Source organism: Falco rusticolus, chromosome 6 (genome assembly GCF_015220075.1).
Source record: "Falco rusticolus isolate bFalRus1 chromosome 6, bFalRus1.pri, whole genome shotgun sequence".
Classification (NCBI taxonomy): domain Eukaryota; kingdom Metazoa; phylum Chordata; class Aves; order Falconiformes; family Falconidae; genus Falco; species Falco rusticolus.
This window is the reverse complement of record NC_051192.1, coordinates 9,847,659-9,874,097: the sequence shown is the minus strand read 5'-3', so window position 1 is coordinate 9,874,097 and position 26,439 is coordinate 9,847,659. Positions and strand designations below refer to the sequence as shown.

General features: G+C 41.8%; 2 protein-coding genes across 3 annotated transcripts in view; one reads left to right on the top strand and one right to left on the bottom strand.

Moving 5' to 3' along the window:
• On the top strand, positions 1–26,425 carry NTPCR (nucleoside-triphosphatase, cancer-related). 2 transcript variants are annotated; one of them, XM_037391394.1, is made up of 5 exons: positions 1–112; positions 2,560–2,722; positions 3,819–3,915; positions 11,508–11,706; positions 22,082–26,425. In XM_037391394.1, the coding sequence occupies exons 1-5, from the start codon at positions 79–81 to the stop codon at positions 22,144–22,146; spliced, it is 558 nt and encodes a 185-aa protein (XP_037247291.1). In that variant the 5' UTR covers positions 1–78; the 3' UTR covers positions 22,147–26,425. The 2 variants fall into 2 exon arrangements, with proteins under 2 accessions (XP_037247291.1, XP_037247290.1); XM_037391393.1 differs by lacking the exon at positions 22,082–26,425 and having other exon boundaries at positions 11,508–12,789.
• PCNX2 (pecanex 2) overlaps positions 17,740–26,439 on the bottom strand; it is a 159,630-nt gene continuing 150,930 nt past the window's right edge. Inside the window, exons 33-34 of the mRNA XM_037391395.1 lie at positions 21,446–21,894; positions 17,740–19,373 (exon numbers count right to left, since the gene is read on the bottom strand). Of these exons, the coding sequence (XP_037247292.1) occupies positions 19,197–19,373; positions 21,446–21,894 (626 nt within the window). The 3' untranslated portion in view covers positions 17,740–19,196. The remainder of the gene's footprint in view (positions 19,374–21,445; positions 21,895–26,439) is intronic.

Below are 26,439 nucleotides of genomic sequence, written 5' to 3'. Positions count from 1 at the left end.
GCGGTGCAGGGCGGTGCTCCCGCCCGCTGGGCCGCGCCGTGTTGGGGAGAGGGCGGAGCGCGGCCTGCGGCCCTCGCCATGGCCAAGCACGTTTTTCTCACCGGACCCCCAGGTAACGGGGGCAGGAGGAGCCTGGGGAGCGGGGCCCGGGGAGGCGGCGCGGGCTGCTGGGGGCTGCCCTGGGGCCCGGCCTGGCGCCCGGCCTGGCCAGCCGCCCTGCGCGGGGCTATGGAGCGCTCAGAGCCAGGGGAAAGCGCCTGCGGCCGGGCCCCCGCCCCGGGTGGTGATGAGCCCCGGGAGCGCCTCCTGCTGCAGCCGGGCCCGGCGGCTGCCTGCGGGGTAACCTGGCCGGGTAGCCCCGGCTGCAGGCCTCTACCTGCCCTCCTCCCCGGCTGCCGCCTGTTGAGGTCAGAGCTGCCGCATTCATTAACTTGTTCCTAATGAAAGTCCACTCTAGCCTCTGCTTTGTCCTTGGTTCCTGCCCTGCAGTTCAATGTTGGGAAAAAAACACCGCTGGACAACTATTCCTGCTTTAACTAAACTGCTGCCTTTAATAATTTCTGAGCACTCGTTTTTTCTGTAACTTAGTTGTAGTGATTTAGCTCTTACAACTTAAGTAATATTCAGTTATAGGTAATAATTGGTATCCCAGGTGGGCAGGCCTTGACTGAAGCGATGGGGTAGTTCATCATGGTGGGGGAATCTGATTATTGAGTGTTAAACTATAAGGTTGATAAATAAACCAGTTACAATGCAGAGCTTTCTTTTGTGGTCTGGAAGTAAAGCAGCAGGCCTCATTCTCCTTCTTTTGAACCTTTTGCAGATGACTGTCTTCTCTGGAATTAATTTAAAATGCTACTGCTAGGCTGAGGAAGCAATACATCCCACCCGCTTCATTCTGTCTGTCTGCTTGAATAAAGGCGGCCTTCTGGGAGATGTGGGGGTTAGGCCTTGCTTAGGCCTTGTCTCTGTTCATGTGACTGAAATTGTATTGTTTTGATTAGCTAAATGTATAACTGTAAGTTTTCTTAAACTTTCGGGTTTGCTTTCCTTGGCAATTTACTGAATGAAGGTAAACAAATTGGAGATAGCGAATCTGAGTCAAATGAGTATAAATTCCCTGATAGAGACAAGGCCTTGGAGAGATGGTAGATACCAACACTGCCACATTTGTCATTTTATTGTTTAAATGCCAACAATCCCTTTGTCTTCAATTTTGAAAAATTCGCCTAATAGTCTGACTAGGTGTCCTTGCAGCCACAGAATATTTTGCCAATGATACTGACTGTTAAGAAAGTAGTTCCTAAATCTGCTTAAAATCTGAGGGAGGAATTTGGTATGTGCCTGTTGAAATAATTTCTGTTGGTGTCTTTAGGCACCTCACAGTTTGGTCTATGTTCCTTGTCTCTAGGAATTTGGAGGTTTATTCTGAAGGATATTTTTTATCTTTTGATTTTATTTATTTTTTTACGGCAGTGATTAAAAATGAAGTGGTAACACTAAAATTTGTGAGATGCAATAAAGTTGAGTTTAAAAGGAGACTGTCAAGGGATGTACTTGTACAATGGCGAAGAAGAAGAAATAACTCCTTTGTGGGAACTGAGAGGATGTCTGGAATGTGGCCAGCGTTCATGGCATAGAAGGTACATCGAACTGTGCTAGGAGAGATCAGGTGGCAAGGGTTTTAAGGATCTGTCTTAGGGTAAGAAAATGGATTATAGGACCACAGGATAAATCAAGTGAGAAGGGACTTTAGGAGGTGTAAAGGAGGGTCAGCTGTGAGACCAGACCAGGTTGCTCAAGGCTTTATCCAGTCAGGTCTTGAGAACCTCAAAGGGTGCGTTAAGACTGCGTGGCCTCTCTGGGCAACTTGTTCCAGGGCTTGATTGTCCCCATGATAAAAAAGCTTTTCCCTGTATCTAGTCAAAACCCTCTTGCTTCAATTACCTTAGGAAGTGTGTTTCTGTTGTCAGGTCCCACATGGCAAACGAAATTTCCAACGTCTCGGGGCACTGAGTTCTTCCAGTTTCTAGGACATCAACAGCAGTGTGTCCTTTATACCAGTTAGGCTGCTGGTAATAATAGTCAGCTTCGACCTTATGATCTAAAAGGGGCATGAACTCAGCTCTGTTTTTAAAAAGTAGTAAATAGCAGTGGTAGAGATTCATCAGTCAGCCAAGCCAGCTGCAAGACTATCAGTTGTGTAGCAGTGTGGCTCTCACATATTTAGTTACCTGCCTTGGGGCAGGCTTTGTGGCCTGCCTGTGCACTATCTAAGCTAACAAGTTCAGTGTTAGCCTGGGATGTTTGTACCGTTCTGCTGTAACTTCACTGTAGACATACTTCTTCAAGGCTAATAAAACATTACAGTGTCAGTACAGGATGAACTTTAAAAGGTGCTTCTGTTCTTTCCTTTCCTAGCATCTAAAAAAAAACAATTTGCCAACTTCAAAAGTAATCAGTGTTCCTGCTGACTGAATCATTATTGTGGTGTTTAGAAATGGGCTTTTAGCATAGAAGATTAATCCTGTGTGCTTTTTGTTTCTTTTTTATTTTTAGGTGTTGGAAAAACTACTTTGATACAGAAAGTCACTCAGGCTCTAAAATCCTCGGGCATTCCCATTGATGGATTTTACACAGAGGAAGTTAGAGAAGGTGGCAGGAGAACAGGATTTGATGTTGTCACTTTATCTGGAAAACGAGGACCTTTATCTAGAGTCAGGTACTGAGGTTTTAATGACTGTAAGTGGCTTACTGTTTCATGCTTCTGCTCCAGTCTGTAGGCATGTTAAATGCTCGTCCAGAACGTGATTTCCAGCACACGTATGGCTTTCATAGTCAGGCTCTTTGTTTAGTTCTTGTGTCCTGGCTGATACCTGTATTGTGTGTGGAGACAGTGTCTCTTGTGTAGGGAGCTGTGGAAAATGTGCTTACAGAGGGGTGTCGTCTCTTACTGCCTATTTTACACTAGATAGAGAGGAAGCACTGCTGAGCCTTTTATGGTGAGGCCAAGTTTCTTTGGGATACAGCAAGTAGCTTATTGTAGGCAGGCAGGAAGACTTTTTGTTTCCACCAAATAATTTATGGAGGTGGAAGTGGAAAACAAAAGGGAAATTGCATATAACATTGTTTTAAAGAGCCACTGACTGGCCCTCAAAACCCACATGTGAATTTTAAGAAAAAGAGGGTTTCAGAGCCCCACTAAGACAGGGGCTTCTGAAGTGCAGAGTGGTTCACAGTCTCTCCTGATTCACTAGACGTAGCTTTTCACACTGTGGAAAACTTAGTGTAGGTCCAGGTACATTCAGACATAGATGATCTGACTAAATAATTTGAATACTGCTGATAAAGGAGATTCACCTAGGATAGTGCAATGCAGCAAATGCAAACTGAGTATTTTTCCAAGATTGTTTAAGGGTTTTGCAGCCCACACTGAGATCTGGGCTACTGCTGTGATGCTGTCTGTAGTGTTGTATTACCAAATTCAAAGATCTGAACTGCAGGCATGTATGTTGATTTCAATGTAAATATACCTGCTGACTTTTAGATCCCATTGGCTTCTGTACACTGCTCAAATTTGAGTTTACATACTTAGGAAGGTAGCTTATGGTATATTTATTACCTGAGAGTATGTTGTCTGCAGTACGACTTAATGGATGGTTTATGGTGTTTCTTTCATTTTCATGGAAGAATTAAGGGGATTTGACTTGCTACGATAACTTCTCATAAATCCATTTGAAATGACTGCAGTAAATTCTCATTAAGCTCACTACTTGGAATTGTTTCTCTCTCTCTTTTTTTTTTTTTTCCAAATTCAGTTCTGATTCTTCTACTTCAAGACGTGAATATCGGGTTGGACAGTATGTTGTAGACCTTGTTTCATTTGAGCATTTGGTTCTACCTGTGCTGAGAAATGTGAGTATTCTATGAAAGCTGCTGAAATATGGATGCTTTAGGATAATCAGTTTTATTGAAAGGCCCTTCTAGAGCACTGGTTTTTGATATTAATAAATAGCCTGTTTCTTGGGTATCACTGATCCTGATTGACTTCAGGATCAGGAAGCTGGAGGGACAAATCTGGCTTGTTCTTTTGTGCTTATTGTGGTGGTGGAGAGATTGCAGTTCCCTCTCATTCTTGATCTGACATTGTCCTGTGGGCAGGATCTCCCTGGCCTGAGAGACAGCTAACAGGAAATTTCTTCCTGTGTTGCTGTCTTGCGTATTGGAAAGCAAACAAAATGTACGAGTGCCTTACTACCCAGAACTGTGTAGAGTCAGTGGGTCCAAGAAAAAGGCTTTTGCTGCTGCTGTTCTTTACAGCCTTTTTTTCCCCTCTTGTTCTGATTCCCATCTTCTTCCAGTTTCTTGAATCCAGTGGTTATTTTTGATTACCACTGTACGAGTACCTGCAGACTGGTAGGTTTTAACTGATAAAGGCAGCCTCATAATTTCAGATTTAGCTTGCTGCACAAGTTATCTGACTGTGACAACTTTCCACAATTTTTCCTATCCTTCTGTTACTGCCTTTTTCCTTCTCCTTCCTCTCACTCCAACCTTTCCCCTTTCCAAAATTAAACAAGAGCAGCTCTGATTTTGGCAGTAACGTATCACAAACAGTGTGCAGCAGCTGCTGAACTGTACTGCTGAAGAATCCTGTTGTGATTTTTTCTACACTGGCAGAGCTCAAGGGGCCAAGGAAGAAGGGACTTAACAAACTTTCAAAGAACAAAAAAACCAAGCGGTGCAAGGAGCTAAAATGAGATTGAGGATCTGATTCTTCTTTTTGTTAAGGAACATTAAAGTCTGAGAGTACAGAAGCAAGGATGTTGGGGGCAAGGGAGAAAGGAAACGAGGTAAAATGGACAATTTTAAAGTAACTTGATTTACTATGTTAGTAAATAGACGGATAGTTTAATAAAAAGTCTTCGTTAAGCCAACAGTGTACTCTGGATCCTTTACTGCTGCATTAATGTGAAATCCAGAAGACATCTTGCTGGAAGGATGTTAGCAGTGTTGAATTTTTCGGGTGGTTATATAGCTTTCTACAAGTACAAGAGAGTGAAGAGAAGAAGAAAAGGGGCCAGCAGGGTCAGACAGTGCATGACCCTGTTCTCCTTGAAAGCATTCTTAATCAGTTTTGTGGGAATGTGGTCATGCATGTAGGTGACACAAAACGGAAGAGGAGGGAGAGTGAGGAAGATCATAGAACTGAAACAAGAAGAGACGAATGAATGAGGGCAGAAGAGCACAGATATGGTCTGGTTTGATCAGAGAGGCAGAATGGGCCTGTGCCCATTTGGTTTTGAGGACTGTTTCAGCTCTTAAGGCTTGGATCTTTTTCAGTCCAGTGAGAACAGGGGTAGATCCTACAATGGATGATCTCTTTGGCTCTGGAAACTTTACCAGGCAGGACTGAGGATTTTTTCAAAGCACAATGCTCTGTTCTCAGTGTGTGGACCTAGTGACTGGTATTGGCTTTTTAGCTCATGATCTATGAAGGGTTTTAGATAAAACAGCTACTCATCAGGGACTCTAGCCTGAAAAGATTTTAGGATGCATGTGTACGGTTCTTCCCACTTTTCCAGAAGCAAATCCTTTGCCTGACAAGGCAAAACATTTCAATATTTTCTTTTCTTAAGGTTCAGTATAACATGGCTGCTATTGTTATATATTCATGGATCTACAGTGATGTTTTGACTTGGGTTGATTTCCTCCTTACTTCTATAAATAATGGAGTACAGTTCTCAGTTACTTTTACCGAAAGGGTAGGCAGTGCACTTTCTGTTGAATAGTTCATCCATTCTTCCAAAACAGATAATTTTGCGAGTTGCCCCTTCCCGCAATGACAATCACCCATGTTCCCTCCTGGACTTCCCTGCTGCTCACACCACTCTGCAGCATGGTGCTGTTTGGCAAAGTAGTCACTTCATGAAAAAAAGCAAACAAACCACAAATGTGGTTAATTGTTAGTATGGTGCCTATCCTACAATCCAGGAGGATGGCTAGGGCTATAGAATAAACTGCATCTTGACAAAGAAATGGAAGGTGATTGTTCTGATTTGAGACAGGCTTGGAATGGCTTGTTTGTTGCCCAGGTAGCTTTGAAGAAGCTAGTGTTCTGAAAGAAATGCCAGTTTTGACCCTCCTTTGACCCAACTACAAGAGGAGAAAATTCCAAATCTAGATTTATTGCAAATCTTTTTTTTAATGCTTGTGTTCATATATTCTAAATGCATAATCTGTTGGGAAGAGTGAAGTTTTGAAAAATTGATGTCCCTCAGATTGATTGAGAGCTGCTAGAAAGCAAAGTGCAGTTCTTAATTGTCAAGTAACTCATATGGGACCATTGTGAGAATTCTGCTTTGAAGGAAGACTGATTATGGCTATTTCCTATTGTAGTTGGTATTTATAACTGTATATATATTTTCATCTTTCCAAAAAGCTGTGCTGAAATAGAAATGATAGATTCACAAGTCTGTTATAAGCAGTTTGACTCTTTCTTTTCCCCAGTATTACAATGGAACTTATTTCTTTCAGACATATTTATTAGCATTAGAAATTATTTCTGCTGCTTGTTCTAAGTTCTGTGTTCTTTACAGTCCTCTGATGCGCTTTCACAGGTAAGCCATGGCAGTGATGCAGAGAAAAAAATTTGCTGTCATAGATGAGATTGGTAAATGGGAACTCTTCAGCCAGGCTTTTATTCAAGCTGTTCGTCAAATGCTGGCTGGCTCAGGGACCATGGTGCTTGGAACTATTCCAATACCTAAGGAAAGCCATTGGATCTGTTGTAAGAAATAAGAAGTAGGAAAGATGTGAAAGTGTCAATGTGAGTAATATTTAATATCCTAAAAGCCTTCTGTTCTAGGCTGATGGTTTGTATTTGCTCTGTTTAAAATCTAATTGTTACTACCAATTGATAGCTGTGGGTAGCACATATGAATTTTTTATTTTCCATTTCATTCTTAATGGGCAGGTGTTACCCTATTAAAAAAAAAATCACATTTGGCATGTACCATAGCAGTCTCACACAGCTGGCTTTGCTTGTGAGGGCTGTAGAAGTAAGATATAGTTGTTTTTAAAAGGTTTCTTGCTGTAGTATTATTGCCATATAAGTATTCATTATTCCTAAGAGTTAAATCTTTTAAAGTACAGATTTTCAAACCTTTTTTTTTTCCCCAGACTGGCTTGCGGAAGTATTACCAGTAATCATATTCACAGAAAAAAAAAGGAAACAAAAAAACCCAGCAGTAGTGGAGCTTGCAGAACGCTTTCTAGGAGAAAGACACTTGTAACTGGAGCGTACTTTCTCTGCAGTCAGTGAACCAATTTGGGATTCATTATTATTTTTACAGCCATAATTTTCAGAATACTAGGGCCTCAGAGTGCATTTCTGATCAGATGCGGGGAGATTCTCAAAAACTTAGCACAACAAAACAGCCTGTTCACAGGAATACGTGTAAGTTTTCCTTAACATCTAGGTGTCCTGGATGCTTCGCAAAACCAAGCTAAACACAGCCCCCACTCCTTTGATTTACTTCTCTGCTTGGTGTGTACTACTTGTAGTAGAGAATAAAGTTTTATATTCATCTCTACATCTCTATAAATTTTAAATTCAGTTAAGTGGGACTTACACATCCTGGCTTACTAACAGAGGTGATGTACTGTAAAGCAGTTTACTGTTGCAGCCTGTTCTTTATCAGATGCACATCACAGTGAGAATACTTACTTTGTTTTCATCCAAGTGAATGAGGAAGGAAAAAACATTATTTCAACAACTTTATACTGAACGACCTTAATTACTGCAGGGAAAGCAAAGCCTCCATCTTCTTTTTTCCTCTCAAAGTGAGATTAATAAAACTGCAGTGCTCAGAAAAGTTCTGCAGCTTTCTTTTAGCTGATGGTCCCCATCATCATCTTCAATTTCTGTTTTTTAAATTAAATGTCTGTTTAATGAAGTGCTGAAGCAGTCCTAGGAGCAAAGATGAGAGAAGATCCCTTTCCTTACATAAGCATTCAACTTCTGTCCTTTCAGAGGTGAACCTCAGGTTTCACACTGACAAGCTGATGTGTGTTGGTTGTCAGGGTACTGAACAGGGGCGCACATGAATGTGTATTTTCTATGACTTGCTTTACAGTGGTAGGACTGGGGCAGAGGGAATGGAGAATTGCCTCCCCGAAAGTAACAGTAGTTTGGTGCTTAGGCTGCAGTCATTTCAAGACAAGCTTCTGCTGACCTGTTTTTATCAGGTGATGTTCTACGGGCATGTGCCACTTGGCCCTGTGTTGTTAGCTGTATCGGTCTGCTGATAGCTCTTTTTCTTAAGCAGTGACAACAGCCAGCAAAGTCTTCCTGTAAATTTCAGTGGAGCAGTGTTTTTTCTAGCTACAAAAAAACCCCCAAAACCCAACAAACAAGAAATGAGCCATCCTGTTTATCCTGCAGAGGTTAGGATGTGCAAGTTTCTTTGTTTAAATAGAGTTATCTGGTGAATCCATTAGCCAAAAGCGTGGGTATGAAATGGTGTGACAGACTGCAATAGCTCCCAGGTGGCAGAGACCTGCTATGCTAAAGTTTTGTGCAGGAGAGCATCTGTCTCACTTGCTCCAGTGACATGCTACATGCTCTTTCCCACCTAGTTAAACGTGATGCATGAGCAGGAACAGAACCTGCCCCTGGGGATGTCAGAGGTGTTACTAGCTGAAGTAAATACTGGATCACCAGCTGTGTTCTTCAGGGGCTTTGGCATGGGGAGAACCTGGAGTGCCCAAATAGCTTGTGGTCAGTAATTTCTTACTAACTTTTATGGTGCCTGGGAAGTGCAGAGTAGGTGGCAACCCTCCAAAAAGTTCTGCCTGCTTTGTCACTTAATATGGGGTTTGGCTGCATTCAAGTACCTCGCAGAGATTTCTCATTCTTCTGTTAGTGTCCACAAGGACGTTTCTGATGTTTGACGCTAAATGCATTAGAGACAGCTGTTTGGGATTGTACAATCCCTTCTGTCTTGAAGCGTATTTGTTTGGTGTAAGTGGGCCCAGATGCCCTAAAGCAATTGAGAGTTTGGTCCCCAAATGTTTAATTATTATGTTAGAGCACTTAACGATAGGAGCTCTGTTATTAACACATTTCTTTCCATTGTTGCCCAATTCCATTTTGCTGAGAACTAACTTTCCAGAGAAACTACAGAGGCTCTTTCTGCACTGCCCAGGTCTGTGTAGTTTTGCAGACAGTGTCATAAATGGATCAGATTATCCTTAGCAGCTGGCACATAATTTTTTTTTTCTCATTTTCCCATCTATTAATTTTGCTTCCATGAAGCCCATTGGTGAAGTTTGGTTGTATATGCTTTTAAGAAGGAAAAGAAAGAGTTAAATGGATCAGAAGAAGAAAAGGCTCCATTTGACTGTACAAGAGGTGTTTCCTGACGGTACTTTTAAGGGTTAGGAGGAGAAACTTTTGTCCTTTACTATTGCCTGCTTGGAGTCTAGGTGGTATTAGGAGTCTAGGTGCCAAATTACCTAAATTACTTCGTATAAACAGCATCTAATTTTCAAGTCCCCTGTCTAAAAATGTATCCATCTGTTTGAACACTCAGTACAGATACTGGGAGATTGTTCTGTCTGGGAAAGCTGCCTGCACAGAATGTCTCCAGATCTTAAGAGGAGACTTGTATCTATCTAGCAGCCTTTGTAAAACAGTTGTGAAAATTTCCCAACACTTGGCACATTCTCTCTCCTGCTCTCACTGGACTTCTGGCATGTAGGTATGGAAGAGGGATAGATAAATGTACTATTGTTTTTGTTGGCTGTGAGACAGTGGGAAGAGCTATTAAATGTTCAGAAGGTCCTTTGAAAGTCAGAATATCGGGACACTTGCTGTGAGATTTAGAGTTTGGCTGATCTATGCTCTGTGCCTTGTTTACCTTGGGGTCTCTCAATAGTCTTACTGAAGAGCAATTCCATTCTTTGTTGTCTTGCTCTCTTTGTTATTGTGGGATTTTCTGTTTATATTATAACGGGCTTGGAATTATACTCAATAAAAACAGCAACATTTTCAGGCAGATCATCTCTTTCATTCCCTTTTTTATTTCTTTTATTTTTTTAATGTCACTTTTTCATCTGTCCCATGTTGATCTGCTTTCTTAAATTCAAGTGGTGCAGGTGAGGCCACCATCTCTAGGTTTCACAGTGTTGGTTTTTCAGCATTGGATAGGATGTCTGGGACTCTAAATAGCAGTAGGCTCCCAGAGCCAATTCTTCAGGTAAGGCTGTCACTATTTAAAATAACAACGATAATAATAATACTTTCTCCTGTTCAGTATTGACTGTAGTACTGGAAGGAGTACAACCCCTTGTGCTTATATCTTAAATGCAGCTGCAGGGAATGCAGTGAAACCTTGCTGGTAGAGAGTTTTATGCCATGCACAGTGTGGTGTCTCACCTTCCTCATCAAAGAGCGTTTCTCAAACTTTGTTAAAAATATGAACGCCCTTACTTTTTTTTGGTTCATCTGTCTTTGATTTCTTCCTGCCCTCTCTGCAGGGATCTAAACAGTGGGGAAAATTTCTTAGGCATTTTAAAATGAGGCTTTTACTGACACTTCACAATTGCTTGTTAACCCTTTTACCACCCCAGCTATCTCCCCAGATTTTGCTTGAGTTAGTAGTGCATGGCACTGTGGGACACTGGGCTCTGTATCAGGACCCAGTCTATGAAGAAGGGGTAATTTACACTCCCTCTCCTTCTGACCCCCCACCCCCCACCTCTGTGTTCTGTTGTTGCTGCACCTGGGAGCTGAGCTGACAAGCAATGCTAGCATATGCTTGGCCGTTCACAGTAATTTGCATGTGCTGCGATGCAGATGGGCCCAGCAAAAGACAGGACGCTGGGTTGTATGGATTTTTCACATGTACTGGTCATAAAGCCCAACATTTTCATGGGCTGGCCAACCAAAGGTGTACCTCAGTGTGCTACAAAAGACCCCTGGCTTTCTCAAGTAGTCTTGTTTCAAGGTATTTCTATCCTGCAGTGCTAAGGTTTCTCAGAATAGAGAGTTGTGCTGCTAAGCCTGTTGTAATTTTTCTCATTGCAGATGTTTTTGACTAGATCTGTCATCCTAATAAATACACCCTTTAAAGTGCTGAAGACATAAGAACTCCACTTTATAGTCATAAAATTATATTTGGTAATTGGAAAGGATTTCTAGTAATGACGAAAGTACATGCTGGTTCCTCGAGTGATTCCTGTTAGTTATTCAAGCCCTGAATAATACTGCGAAATACCATGGGTAATTAAATCAAATAGATCACTGAATATTCAATTACATATGCAGGTTTGTGAGTTTAGCTTATTGTGTTCTCAGTAGCAGAAGGCGGCAGGTGTTTGACACTCAACATTCCTCCACTGAGAAAGATGCATTTGAATTTCTGCTTTGTTTGTTTTTGAAGTAAACACTGATACAGAGGTTATTCATCAAATTACATCAGTTTTAATTTCTCTTTCTCTAGGTTAGTAAGGAAACAGAAACAGCATTTTGCAAGACATCTTGGCAGCTGTGGAATCCTGCAGAAAATGAAGACCTTTTCTTGCCTGTAACGCTAAAGCCTTTATTTCAACAAAACATTACGACATTTTGCGGACGTTTTAGAGTCTGTCCTTCCTCCTTTAGCCCCTGGAGGCTTTACTGGAGCCTTCAGGGTAAGCAAGGTAAAGCTGGTAATACTCGAACATGTGAAAATGAGATAGCAGTATTCTTGTTTATTCAGTTCACAAGGCAATCCATTCAAAAGATTGAACAGATGCATATTTAACATCCAGTTCTAATCTGGGTATTTGGAAGTTAGGTGGCCTGACTCCGATCCTAGTTGCACCATGTAAAAGCAATGAACTGTCAGAACTGTTTGAGATCTTAGCCCTTTCACTGTGCTGAGGACTGTTCTGCCTAAAGAGCAATTCAGTATCTGGAACGTAGCCCTGGTGTAACAGAACAGAACCCTGCCCAAAATGTGCCCAGCCTGCTTCATGTAGAAGTATCTTTGCTGTTGGTGACCCAGCTTAGGTGCGTCCAGGTGTGTTTCGCCATGGGTGTTGACAATTCACATGGTACAAGGAATAAGCAGATGCTCTCCCCCTACCCCCAGATACCCCTTCCTCCAGTTGCAGTACAAGAAGGGTTATCTAGAATTTAAAGGAAATTTCTTGTAGTGCCAAGTGACATTTACAGAACTCTGCTTCAGGAGAAAAAAATAACCAACTCTCCTAAGTGGCCCTGACAGTAGTTGGTAAGAGGGCTGCATTCTGGGATTATTTTTAAGTTTCTTATGGCAATCCCGCCTCGCACCCCCTTAAAAAAAATTATATATAAATCTTTAAATCCATAAAGTTCAGTCAAATCTTGAGTTGTGTATTAATTCGGGATCAACTTCATGCTGCATTCGTCTATATGGGTTTTACAGTCCATTATGTTTATTGATACTTTGGTTGGTTGGTTTTTTTGTCTTATTCAGTTCTGTACATGGTTAATGGTGAAATAAGTGTTTGAGAGTGTTAGACAATGTGTTTCCCTATGACGTGTGCAAACATGTTCAGGAAAAGTGCTACCACTTAATCAGTTTTGCATGTTGTGAAAACAGAATTCCCTCCCAGGTGCACACTTGTTCATTGTACGATTTATAGTCATCTCTGGCTGTAAAAAGTTATTAAGAATTTGGTCATTTCTTAAGATTTTTTTCTGTGCAGTTCAACAACTGTTAAAATGAGCAAGCTATATAAAAGCATTTTCAAATATGACTTGTATTTATTTCTGTAAAACTGACACCCAAAGTTGTAGGAGACTGGATGGGGACAGGCATTTTTACAGGTGCCCTGGGAATTGCTGGGACCATGGAGGGAATGTCGTTTTTCTTTCCTGTATTGAGAACGAAGGCCTGGGACAAACATCACCCTAGATGGTAGGAGGTACATGCTATATTAAAGGATGCCATGGCCTTGTTCCCAGATTGGCCTGTTACGCTACTGTTCTGCCCAAATCCGTTTGGATGGCAGTATCATCTTCATCATATTTAGAAAAAAAAGAATTCCTTCTAGGGTCCTGCTCCTTTGACAGTGTACAGCTCCTGGCTGCATTTTGTGCAGTAAGATTGTTTCCTGAATCACTAATCCCTTAATTATTTCAGGCACCTTACTTAGACAAGACAACTTGTTAGAGGGACTTGGGATCAAAGTAAACTTTTTCAGGGCTATGTGCCATAGACATTCAAACAGAAGCCTCTCTGCACTTAAGCGTTGGATGTCCTGCTCTTTCAGCATTGTCTCTGAAGCTGTGAAATATGCTGCAAAAGAATAGTTCTTGCAATTATGAAATTACCCAAAGTCTAGCAAGGTTTTAATGGGACTGCAGTTGAGTCTTAAATGAAGACTGACCTTTAAAGCTAAATCAAATGGAGATATTTGACACTTCTCCATAGAGGCTGGACAGGGGAGTTCCTTCAGGAATGATGGCAGAGTTCAATTTTTCAAATTCCAGATGCCTACTGTAGTCCCATCATCTAGCAGACTGGAAAAAAAGAATCAGAACGACAAGTTTGGGGGAACTTGGCCAGTGTGCTTATAGTACTGTTAAAGCATTTTAAAACAAAGCAGGGAAGACCTTTTGTAGTGAGGGTAGGTGGTCAACAGGAAAAACTTCCAAAACGGAAGTGGATTTTTCCTTCACTGGAACTGTGAAGTGTCAGATCTTTTAAATCAAAGGGTATTTTTGCTACTAATATTGTCTTCTGTTACCTATGTCAAGATTGGTGAGAGTCTTTAATTTGTTGTCATTTTTTAAGCCCAGCTCTCTGAGATAGAGTTTTTCAAGAGAAATAATGAGAAATGTTGTGGTCTTGTGTTCAGCAGATCCTAGATGACCTTAACAGTCATGTCTGGCCTTTGAATCTGAGACAGTCCTGAAAAAGTGATTTGCCTGTTTCAAATATACATGGAGTGGGTGAGAAAAGTAGTATTTCCAACTAAACTTAGTTTCTATGACACCCTGTGTTTACTTTAGAGGTAAAAATTTATTGTCTGGTCTTGCACTAGTAAAGCATTTGGAAGGCCTTGAGAGCATTGTAACAACAAACAGCATTCACAACTCCCCTGATGGGCTGATTTCACTAATAGCACACATTTGGTGAAAATAACCTCTGATGTACCAGCAAGATTCCAGATGACAATGTTAGTGCACCTGCAGGTTTTAATTGGTGCAAAAAAGGGGAGAATATGAGGTACCAATTATTCTCTCGAAGCCTGAGAATCAAGGAGATTTTTGGCAAGGAGGCTTGTAATTCCAACATAAAATTGCACACAGCATGGAATAAATGGGGCCTGCATTATTTATCATGCATTAGGCAATTTTTGACTTGTAAAACTGAGAAGGATGAAAGTGAGAGGTGAATCTTTAACACTGGACCTACTGCAAAGTTAATTACAAGTAATATGTCTGTGTTGCAGATTTAAGGACGTACAAGCACTACTGAAACATTGTGATTAAATACCAGCTCGCAATCCAGGGAGTAAATCTAAATATGGCAATAATTGGGTAGTTAAAAAATATGCATTGATGAGAAGATGATTATTACATGCTAGAGAGTTTCACTGGTAATTCTAATCTTCTAAAATGAGCTGCACAAAATTCATCTAATCTTTAAGTTAAAATTCCCCGGCAAAAGAGCAGTCAGCTGGTGAGTCAGAGCCAAATGCAGGTGACATTTTTTGCTTTATTCTAATAAATAGCTTTTAAAAAAAGCTGCAAATGACATCACAGAGAGTCCTAAGAACATAATGGTTTCAGAATGTGATTCATAGATATTGAGAGTATCTGGCCATCTTGTTGAGGGAAAACAACTCGCACTATTAAGTCCTTTTTGTTAACAGTTGTCTTAAATGCAATGAATGCCAAGACTTTTTGTCTATGGGAATGAGGTGAGACTTTGCAATGAGAACTCCAGTGCCTCACGGGGAAGAAGTTTGTATGACATTTCACAGTGGAGGGAACAGTAGGACCTCCAGCATCTGTATTTTTGGATGAATGGAAGCAGACTTTATACGTTGCACCCATCACTGTTTCCTGCTTGCTTGCTGTGGTGGGAAACAGCTGAGCTGAAGGCCAGGCTGGGGGCTTGTCGGCTTACCTGGTGGATGTGAGCAGTTCAGCAGCTTGTGGTTGGCTTCGGTGAAGTGTTACTAGAAGTCTTTTTACCAGATTTTTGGCCGTGTTTTACCTGTAGGGAACATAGCACCTGGCTTTTACTGTATGATGTAAAGAAGAGCCTATTAGTAAAAGGAAAGTTTAGGAAAACAATGGGAGGGGGTGAGTATACCACATGTAATGCTGAAGTACTGTGTTTGTCCTTGTTTTACCATATACTGGTTATCCTCCCTCCTTTAGCCTGCTGTACTTTCTGTTCCTCTCTGCTCTCTGGTTGCGAGGGACTGCTGAGGGAAAATCACTCCTGATGTTTCTTTTCAGCAGCGGTGATGTTATCTGGGGTTGAGCTGGGGCCAGGGGCAGATAGGGCCTCCATCTGTTCAGCCCTTCTGATGTTTCTGTGAAAGAATCGCATGTACCAAATGCTCTTGTGGATTCAGCACTTGATTTCCTCAAAGGATGCATTCAGCTTGCTAAGCGAGGCTGGAGTGTCGCTGCTTTCAGGTTGTAGAAACAAGAAGGTTCTGGGCTGGCTGAATGAGCATCAGGCAGGCTTCTGCCTTCAGCCCCTGCTGAGTAAGTGGCCTCTGCAGCTCTGGAAAAATTCAAGCATAGCACTTGAATCTTGAAAACTGACCCAAAATGGAACTGCCTATAAAAGATACTTAGGTGGTGGTGGTGGCAGCCACCCTTCCTGCATCACAGCTGTGGTAAGAGATCAGGATGTAATGTGGGCAAACTGTTCAGCCTGAGCAACTTCAGCGCCAAGTTTTAGCAACAGTGTTAGGCACTTTGAAACCTATCAATCATTAGTGCTGTGGCTGATGTAAAAGCAGTGAAAGTTGCCTTTGTTTTTAATTCAGAGCCCAAAACTGCCCCAAAAGTGGGGTTCTGGGTACCTCCATGTTGCAGTTCTGAGGCACCTCGTGTGTGAGGTTAGGTATCAAGCTGCTTAGGTCTTGCAGGACTGAAAGTATGGCTTATAGCCTTTGTGTATCTGTAGGTACTGGTGCTGAGAATACCATTCCTATGGGCTCAGGTGCCTTTTGGTGCTATGTGGAGCTTTTCCGAGCAGGTTGCTGTTGAAATTAGGCCTTGTGCAAAGGTTAGGTACCCATTTGTTAGCTTTGTGTGTCTCACAGCCTTAAATGCATCTTCTGTCACATACAGAGTAATCGGGTCTCTCTACCTCATGCAGACGTGGGGGGAGGTCTAAGATACGCTTAATCAGTACAACCTCGTAGGTAGTTCCAGGTTTTTATTTCTAACCGTCCTGTCTGATTATTCTGTAGGACTGGCACATATTTAAAAACACTGCATATAGTAGTAGTCTTAATAACAGCAGACTATTTCCAAAACTGTGGAGATATATAACCTGGGAGACTTTGTTCTGTCATCTTCTATTTTTTTTGTCTTTGTTACTGTTAGTGGTCGTTCTTGGGAGTTTTTCAACCCACTGTGCTAAAGTAACAGCTTCAAGGCAAAATGAAAACTGTAAGACATGGCTACGAAAAGGAACTGATTTTTGAATCTATCTTTGACTCCTGCTGTGCCCTGCTTGTGCACTGTGCCTCAACAAAAGAGTTAGCACGTGCCTTTTCTGGCAGCCACCCTGTGCAGAGGCTGAGCTGCAGGGCACACTGCTGTCCCCAGGGAGTTTACGCTCCAGGGGCCAGTGCCTTGAACTAAGGCAGGAACTGTGAGGCAGCTGCGTTAACTTAGGGCGAGGACCAGAGGCTGTGGAGACAGCTTTACAGCGTAAGACTTGTAGAGTCTCTTACAGAAGATGTAGTGCTGGGCCTCGGGGCTGCGCTAAGCAGATACAGCAGCTTGCCACTGGAAGGATTTGTGCAGCTGTTTCCCAGTCTGGTTTAGTATGCTTGCGTTGGGTATATAGAATAATTTATGTTAATTGGGACTAGTGGAGTTACTTATTTTTCATGGAAATCAATTCAAGCTAAAGTTAAAGATGTGAAAATTAGAGGCCTAAGTGAGGATAACTGAGTATAGTAAAGTTTTCAGTGTTTTCCAGTCACCTGTTTGCCCTGCCTTCAAGCAAGGCAGGGCTTAGGAGAACAAAGTAGTGATGGTTTGTCTTAGACTGCCATGCAAAAGCCCCCAAGAAAGAAATGGGGCTGGTGGCTGTTAGGAAGAACCTTCCACCTACCTGTATAATCTCCATCCTTTATTTGTCATGAAGCACTTCATGAGGAGGGTGGCGAGAGGAGAGGTACGAAACTAGAAATGATCAGAAGGGAGCTGGATTCAATTTCCTCTTCCACATCACACCTGGGTGCTGGAGGAGACATTAGTAGGACCTAAACTGCACTGATGACCATGTGTCCCAGGGGGCTGTACATGAATATTCTGCTTTTGCCTGTGCAAACGTGAGCAGAATTTTGTTTAGATTGTGCCGAGCTTTACAAATAACCAATTCATCAAGATCTGAAGTGGAAGAAAACCAATAGATCTCTCAATTTCATGAGGCAGAAAGCAAGTGAAAACAATTCAAAATAAAAAAGAAAACCCAAAAACTGCTGCCACACAAAACATACTTGGATCATTTTATTTCCACTAGGTGTTATTTAGTTCTACTACTCAGATCTTAAGTGTGGCACAGTAGGAAGCTCAGAATGCAACTGTGTATTGCCTAGCAGTAATGAGACTTAGCTACAGTATCTCTTGTTAAATCTTTCTTGTTAATTGGGACAAGACAGCCTGGCTGCACATAATCGTGTTGAGAATTAGAAACAATCTATGGTAGTTACAGTAAAGAGGAACAGCAAGACACTGATAGCTGCAATTTTTTTAATTAAAAAAAAAAAATGCATGTGTGTTAGACAGTAGAGTAGAGAAAGGATTTGTAGCTTTTTGACTTCCAAAGTAGTCATGCATTCCTGTAAATCAGTGTTTTTCAAACTTTGTGAAAGCATGGCCTCCCTTTTTGCATCATCTGTCTTTATGCAACTATTAAATTGGCAGCAGCTCAGTTTCTCTGGGGGAGGGAGATCAGAATGATCTGTAATTACTGGCCACAGGTGTTTATGGACACTGAGCTGTGTCCAGCAATTAAAGGCATCTACCTGTTCCCTTCCTAATGCAAACACTTTCACGCAATAATTACAGCCTGCTTTGCACTTTCCTGTCCTTGAGGAGCATTCCTCTGGGCCCTTTTGCAGCTCCTAAGGGGCTGTTGCCTGGAATTTGAGAAACACTACTGTAGACCAAACAGGAGCATGAGATAATACCTAAGAGCAGCTGTTTATGCAAAGCTGCTTTCTTTGCAAGTAAGGTGCACCATATGCTTTGAAGGCTTTCCATGCACTGAATACTTTCCTCACACTTGACTTTTGTTAGTCTGTGTAGCATGGCTTGTTCACACAATATTTCAATATGGCTGCATGCAGTATATCAATCTGTGATGCTATGTTGCTATTCAGAATTACCACCTGCATAAACATGTTAAAAGAAAAATATTTGCTGTTGGGAAAAAAAATAAGTCAGATTTAGCTCTAATGTTACGGTACATGTTGTACTATCTTTTTATGTATTCATTGCTTCTGTTCAAAGTTGCCTTTGCTGTATGTTATGTATCAAATGCCAATTAGTTTGCATGCAATCAGCTGTTTAGTTATGGCAGGAAAGAGATATCTTGTGTGCTTTTCACTGAGTTGTATTAGTATTTCCCACTGTATTCATTTGTGATTCCAACCGTTCCAGGGGAAGGAACGTTAAAACAGGTTGTATTCATTGTTCTTGGATTTACATGGACCTGAGTTGAAGTGGCACCACTGTGTGTCTTTCAGGACATCTTTCAACCCTACTCATGGCAAGGCCTTTAGCTGAAAAACATCTGCCCCATAGTATTCTTGTGTAGAAGTTAGAAAAATAAACATCAGGAGGTTGCTTGTTACATTTGAAAGAACTGAAATCCTCGTGCAGCTCCCTCACCTAACGCTGTCTTTATTAAATTCTAAGAAGCGTGTGGCCCTTGCGCTAGGAATACTCCTTACTGCTCCTCAGACAGGCTTTGCTGAGAAGCAGTGTCTTCCAGGGCCATATCTTCTTGGCTGGCCCTTCTGCACTCCAGGTTCTGACTCATGAATATGGCATGGGCTGGACCTGCCTCTCGCCGTGGTCTGCGTTCTGTAGCATTATCGGTTGCTTCACAGGTCTCGGTGAGTTGCTGGAAAGAAAGAAAAAAAGTCAACTAGTTTAGGAAATTGCCAAGTAACACTTCAGCTATTTTTTTGAAGTGATAGGTGAAAAAAGTTAAGAAATTATTTAAGAGTGTTGTTTGGTGAAACTGCATGAGATTCGTAACGTACATTATTCACAAGGGACTTATGAAGAGAGGTACTTGTCACTCTGTGTAACACACAAATTTGGAGAGAAAAACAGACCAGGAGCAAGAGGTTCAATACCAAAGATGTACGTGTATGGAGAGCTGTAAAATAATTTGGACTGAGAAGGACTTCTGGAGGTCATCCAGTCCAAAGCGCTGCTCCAAGTAGGGCGGACTTCTAAGAAGTAAATTGGGTTGCTCTGGGGCTTGCTTTATACACCAGATTTTAAATCCAACTTACAAAGAAACCTTTTCATCCAAACTGGAAAGCAGTTATCAGCCTGAAAATGTCATGCACAGTGTCACCCCATTGTGAGGAGTCCATTAGTATAAAAGCTTTCCAGAACTGTGCTGTGTTAACATTTAAATAAAACATTTTCTCCTTACCACTTTCAATCGAATAGGCACCTGGACTCTGAGCAGTTACTTTGGCCAGGGCTTGGCCTCATCTAAATTTAACCATGTAGTCTTAGTGTATCCTCTAAGCTGTCAGTGGCTGACAGAGAGCTATGAGCGTCCCAGGGGAAGATTTCTTCCTGACAGCTATAAGGATGAAGTGGATTGTCCTCTCCCCTGAATACAGAGGCCACACCAACAATCGACTGAGGCTTCACGCCCAGATTTTAGATGGCTTAAAGTTAGGCAAGGTGAATCCTACCGTTAGTGCTCAGTGTTGCAGGCTGGCTGAGTTCTTGCAAATTAGCCTATAAACTGTTGAGAATTGGAATTATGCCTTGTCGTTTGATAGGTTCAGCTGTACATGTAGAAACATTATTAATGCTCATTAGAGTAATAAAGCAGGATTGGACCCCGATGAGTAACGTTCAGTCACTTTCTGTTGAAGTTCATGGCAGAACTCCAGGGAACTGTACCATACATGGTATTTTTGGGTTGAGAGCAAAATACACAGGCTGAGGAGCTTGAACTTTGGAGAATTCTTTCAAAACTAGGGAAGTTATACACAGTTCAGAATGCTAGCAGCAGAAAAGTGTTCTGGACTTTCCATATCCACAGCCTTCCCCTGTTGCCAATTTAGTTTCCACTTTGATAGGCCAAATGTGAAAGTCTGTCTTAATTATGTTGTCAGTCAGCCTCTAATTGCAGTCACCCTTTATCGCCCGTCTATCTTCTCACATTACTGTTCTGTAGTGCTGAGGTGCAAGTTTCAAAATTCAGGACAGCAACTGATGGCAACCCAAGTTAAATAAATATACTTAAGTAGACAGTAAAACAATAACGCTATTATGTGCATTGAATTGTTCAGGGAAGATGGGAATAGAACTGGGAGCCTACTGGGAAGAGGGCTGGAAGTTCTTTGTGTGTACTGTTTTGCTGTTCGAAAATGCTGAATCACAGGGCATGCAGGTTTCCTTTGGGAAGTATTTCCTGCAGACCTCCTTTGACTAGCCCTTTCAGCAACAAGATTTCAGGTCCTGGATTGAATTTCTGGTCAGAGAGAGGGACAGAACAAGTGCGCTGTTCAGTGGGAACCATTCCTCTTTGTACAAATAATTAAGTCCTGTGTAAGCAAGCAAGGAAGGAGCTATTTAGTCTGCTTATGATGGTACTCATCACCTGGGCTGCAAAAGGTGGAGATTTAAGTCCCTTGTCTAAGTGAAGGGAAGAGGGACTTTGCCCCAGTTTGCAGTTTCAGGTGTGTGCTTAACAGCCAACTTGTGTATTACTTACAAACACATCACTCATCTACACACTATATTTCATTGTGTGTCTTATTTCATTGTGATGCAGCAAAATTCAAAACAGATACCAAACTCTTGCCATTGTTTTGGAAAAGACTATTGCCTGACCAGCGAGAAGGAAGAAACCGAACAGTGGTGAGGACAGTTCAGGAACTGATAGGAAAGCAGGACAGCAGCTCACGCTTAGTACTGCTATTTTGGCTTCATCCTTACCCGAGCTGCTTGACTTGCTGCTCTAGCAGATGGACCCATGGCAATATTCATACTGCTGGACGACTGGGTGTCACTGGTGTTACCTCCATCTGCAGCAGAGAGCCCAGAAATCACCAAAGCACTTGAAAAACTTCTCTTGCCGAACAGCAGGCTGAGAGTTGAGCTGGTGGAAGAGGCCAGACTGGACCTGAGCATTGCTGCAGCTCGGTCCTGCACAGTCAGCTGGCCAGCAACAGGAACAGCAGGGGACTGGGAAAACACAGACGTTGCTGAGTTGTGGAATGACAGCTGACTACTAGAAAGCCTTTGGGCGATTTCATGGGCAGATGTAGATGTTTGGATGAAAGGCTGGCGGCTTTCTACAATTGGTCCAGAGTGACTTGAAGCAGGGGGCCTTTGGTTTGAAGCAGTGTGCGCGTGGACGGACTGACTCCTGGCTTTTCTCCTACCTTTAAAAGAAAGATAAATATATTTAAGTAAGTGGCATCCTGATGAAATACATGCTGTTGACAGTGTCCCATGAGTACATACTACTATTGGCATATTACTACTGGTTTTAGCAGCATAGGAATCCCAAGAATAACAGAAATTACAGATTGCTAAACCTATGAACCTTTTCTGTGTTTTCCACTGCAGGGGTTCTAGCTTTTGGTCACGATAGTTCCAGCGGTTCTGCACTGAGTCAGAAGAGAGGAAAATGAGAAGATACCTCAAGGAAAGTACTATAATCAGAGGCTCACACCTATTCTGCCCCATACATTTTAACCAGCCCAGTGAATGCCTGAGCATAGTGTTGCTGTAACTTTACTGCCCTTTGACAACCACACTAAAGTAGGCGATGTTGAATACCCACCTGAAACTGCTTGGTATAATTAAATGTAAAAGGAAAACCAAAAAACTGATAGTTAAAATGGCACATTAAAAAGAATTATTCCTGCGTGTGGGGAAAGAGAATGAGAATTCAGTCCAGTGGAAGACTACAGCATTCAAGGCACAAGATAGTTTTTAAGACTGATTTTAAACTATATCTGAGTTCCAGGAGTGATATTTACAGTATGCCACAGACTGAAAAGACGTGAACACTTCTAGTTCAGGTAGTCTGTTGCAGGTCTGAAGGAGACCCACGTAGTGCTCTTGCCCCGTTCTGTGAAGCATCTCAATGCAGCCATTGTTGGATACAGAGAACAGATTAGATAAGTAATTCTGACATGCCTAGACAACTTCTGTTTTCCTGTACCTATACACCCCCATTTATAAAATTTATATCAACACCTCATGTTGTTCAAACTAATAATTTCTGTATTTGTTTTGCTTGCATATTTAAATAGGCATAGAATGAAAAATCTGTCACCTTATTGCCCAGTGAACCTACCAGATACCTGCTTGCACCCAGGCACTCCGCAGGAAGCATGCAGCGGGCTGGCATGCGCCACAGGTCCCAAAAGAATTGGCTGTTTCTGCAGACAGGCTCTAACCCAGGCTTACGCAACAAATACCCACTCATGCGAGTGCCTCCTTGGCTTTTTTGCTTTCCAGGGAACTCCAAACACTAACACAAGCTGGCATTTTGGTTTTCTCGCTGTAGCTGTGGGGTAGGGCATTGATGCCAGAAAATCTGTTGAGAGCTATCAACACAGAAACAAGTTTTTCTGGCAGGCATGTCCAGGTTGTTGGTAATTTTTTTTTTTTGCTTTGTTTTTTCCCAATACCCAAACTATGCAGGGGAGGGAAGTACTGAAACTCCTCCAGATAATGAAATTTTGCAGGCATAGAGGAATATAAATCTCACACTGTCTTCTAGAAATGCTGACTGCTGAATTCATGAGGGTTCCAGTAACGCAGAATTTCATATCCAAATTTTTTACATTATAGAGCTGAAACATGCTGGTTTATATCCACAGACCTGCTTTCCAGAGGCTGGTATCATTAGCTCCATTTTTGAGATGCCGAAGCAGAAAGCCTTTAGGTAACTTGGCACGGAGTCAGATGGCAGAGCTGGGCCACAACCTGACTGGAGCTCTTTAGTTGGACTAAAACAGAGTTGGTTTGGCAAGCACTAGACACTTTCACACGCCACTTACAATGTTTCTTTAGTTCTACTTTTACACTCCAAACAATAAAAAAAAATAATTTCCTAAGACGGAATGCAAAGCAGCGTTCTTTGTAATAAGAGCCCAAGATCTCTGCTTGAGAGCAATGGGACAGATGCATATGGCTTCTGTGTGCCACGTTGCGAGTGTCTTCGGCACTTCAGACGTGATCAGTGGGGAGGGCACACACTGTGATGGGGGTTCAAGCCTGGCTGTCACCTCGGCACACGTCTGGCCTCCTGGGGATTCAGGTTCTTCAAACTCTGGAGTTTTACTGAAGTGCTTTGGTTTCCACATCTGATGGTTATTTTAATATGTTACCCTTTTAAAATAAAATGAACGGACTGGAATTAAGAACAGAGGGGCTGTGGTGTGTTAGTTTGTGCAGGGGCTAATGTGGCCAAACATCTGTTTGTGATTTGAATTGCCAAGCTGACCTCTGTCCAAAAGTATTCTATATTCATCCCAAATGCAGTGGGTTAGAGCATTGGACAGGAGACCACCCGCATTTACACATAAATAACTGTCTCTGAAAACACTTAGGAAACAAAAGGTGGTCTATAAACTGCATCATGAAATAAGGACACTTTGGGGGAGAACCCCAGGCATTTCCAATGGTTCTGATTTTGGTCGCACTTTTATATAGGGCTTTAATTGCATTTTGCAGACTCAGTGACACCAGGCTGCAAAATGAAATACAAAAACATGAAATGCACTTGATTCACAGATTCTGAGTCTAGAAGGGATTGCTGTCATCATCTTAGTCAGCCGTGCTATGTAGCATGGGCCATGGAACTTCCTGGAATTAATTCCTGTATAGTGTTATTAATTACTACTGTGATTTTTAAAAAATGTCTCCACTATCTCCATTCACAGAGAATCCATCAACACTTAGTCACTTGTTTCACTGTTTATTTACTCCTAGTGTGAAAAATGTGTTCTTGATTCCAAATCTGAATTTGTTTAGCTTTGTTATATCCAAGTCTGCTTGAATCAATGGTCTTTGGTCACTATTTGTTGCCTAGGTAAGTACTTACAGACTATGATCAAAGCACCTCTTACAATATAAATTGTTTGAAAGCTCTTAATCTTTCACTACAGGATGTATTTCCCAGATCTTTGATCATTTTTTGGCTCTTCTTTGAACTCCTTCTAAATTAAAAATGTCCTTCTTAAATTAGGGCCCTAGGTCTCTGTGTGGTAGGCCAGCAGCATCCTAAGCCAAAGTCAGATTGACAGACGTGCATTACCTAGGTCACCCTATTCATTCTGGTTTTTTAACCACAGACGTAGCATAGGTTCTTCCTCAGTCCTCTGGTATTGCCTTAGTGTCCTGATACTGAAGATCAGAGTTTGCTTTTTAACCAGCTTTCTTAAAAACCTTCTTGAATGAGAGTCATTTGGATTTGCTCAATTAAGCATATAGCTTTGATAGCCACTCTTGTATGTTCTTGGTAGCTGTCAGGATGGAAGGAACAGCTTCATGGTCAGATCACAGAAAGAGATCATCTGCATTTTTCCCCAATACAAACCAGACATTTCTTTTTGCTTTTCTACATATTGGCAACTCCGCCCTTCTGTATAGTGATGGATCAAGACCACTGTTAGGGTTTCTTCTGCTTCTAATACTCTTTAAAAATAAACAGCCACAAACCCGCTTTCATCTTTTTGTCCCTAGTGGCACTAGCCAGAAACTTCTTCTTTCATTCTCTTTCTCTTATCAGTGGTCTCTTAGGTCTCAATACTGATTTGCATTTGCTGTTTTCCACTTCCTTGCATGTGTTTTGCATTTCTTCATTTTACCTCAAAGCCAGGTTGCTTTTCTTAACCAAGTGTGACCTGTGACCTTTTGTCTTGACTGTGGTTTTCTGGGCACCCAATATGCTCTTTTAAACAACTCACAATTAACTTTCATTATTCTGTGGCATGCTCAGAATCATTATTTTACAATTAAGCTTGCCATTCTGATTACTGCAATGTCAAGTTAGGAGTATGCACATGGGGATTCTTCTAACGCTAGGCTCAATTAAAAACAGACGTTATTTTATTCTTGCCACATGATTTATATTCAGGGCAAGATTCTCTCCAGTCCTGTCCATTACCTTTAATGATAGGTCAAAATGATGTAACAGGAAACAAACCAGTGTCATACCCCTCTAGTTCTCTGCTTTAATTTATACAGTAATGCCACAACTTGTTCAAAGGTTGAGGTGATTGGCTTTATATTACAAGTCCTGATCCCACAGCGACAGGTCTCACAGTGGCCCACTGCCAAACTTAACATACATTTCAAATATGAAGGCCAGTAGTTCTACCTCGTGAATACGTCTGAAGTACTTTTGAATCCACAGTTTAATATGAGAAGGGCTCAGCTGTTAGCTGACAGAATGATTGGCAACATTTAATTTTCTCTTGGTAACCGCTGTATAGACATGAGAAGTTATCTCCTATTTCTTTGTTCTCCACATGCACTGATGAACAGCCAAACCAATTCCTCAAATAAATCATCATAGTCCTTCCAAGATAATTAAGATTTCTGCATACTTTCACTTCTGCTGTTCCCAGCCAACAATAAGCAGAGGTCCACTGTGGTACGGGCTCCCTGCATCACACATGTAGACTCCCTCCCATCTGCTTTTCTCATTCTGGCATTGTTAGTGGCACCTCCTAGTCCACAAATTACACATAAAGGAGTTTGACAGTGGAACCGCTGGTGAATCACATTTGTCTAATAGGCCTCCTGGTAAATACCTGGCACGGTATCAGCAAGCCATCTCTTGTATGTGCTTGGTCATTAGGAAAGACAAAGCGCTCTCTTATTTTAGAAAGTTATCACTGGATATGAGCACGCCTGAAAAGCATCTGCGTACGCAGCCCCTTCAGAGAAGACTACAGAAAAAGCCA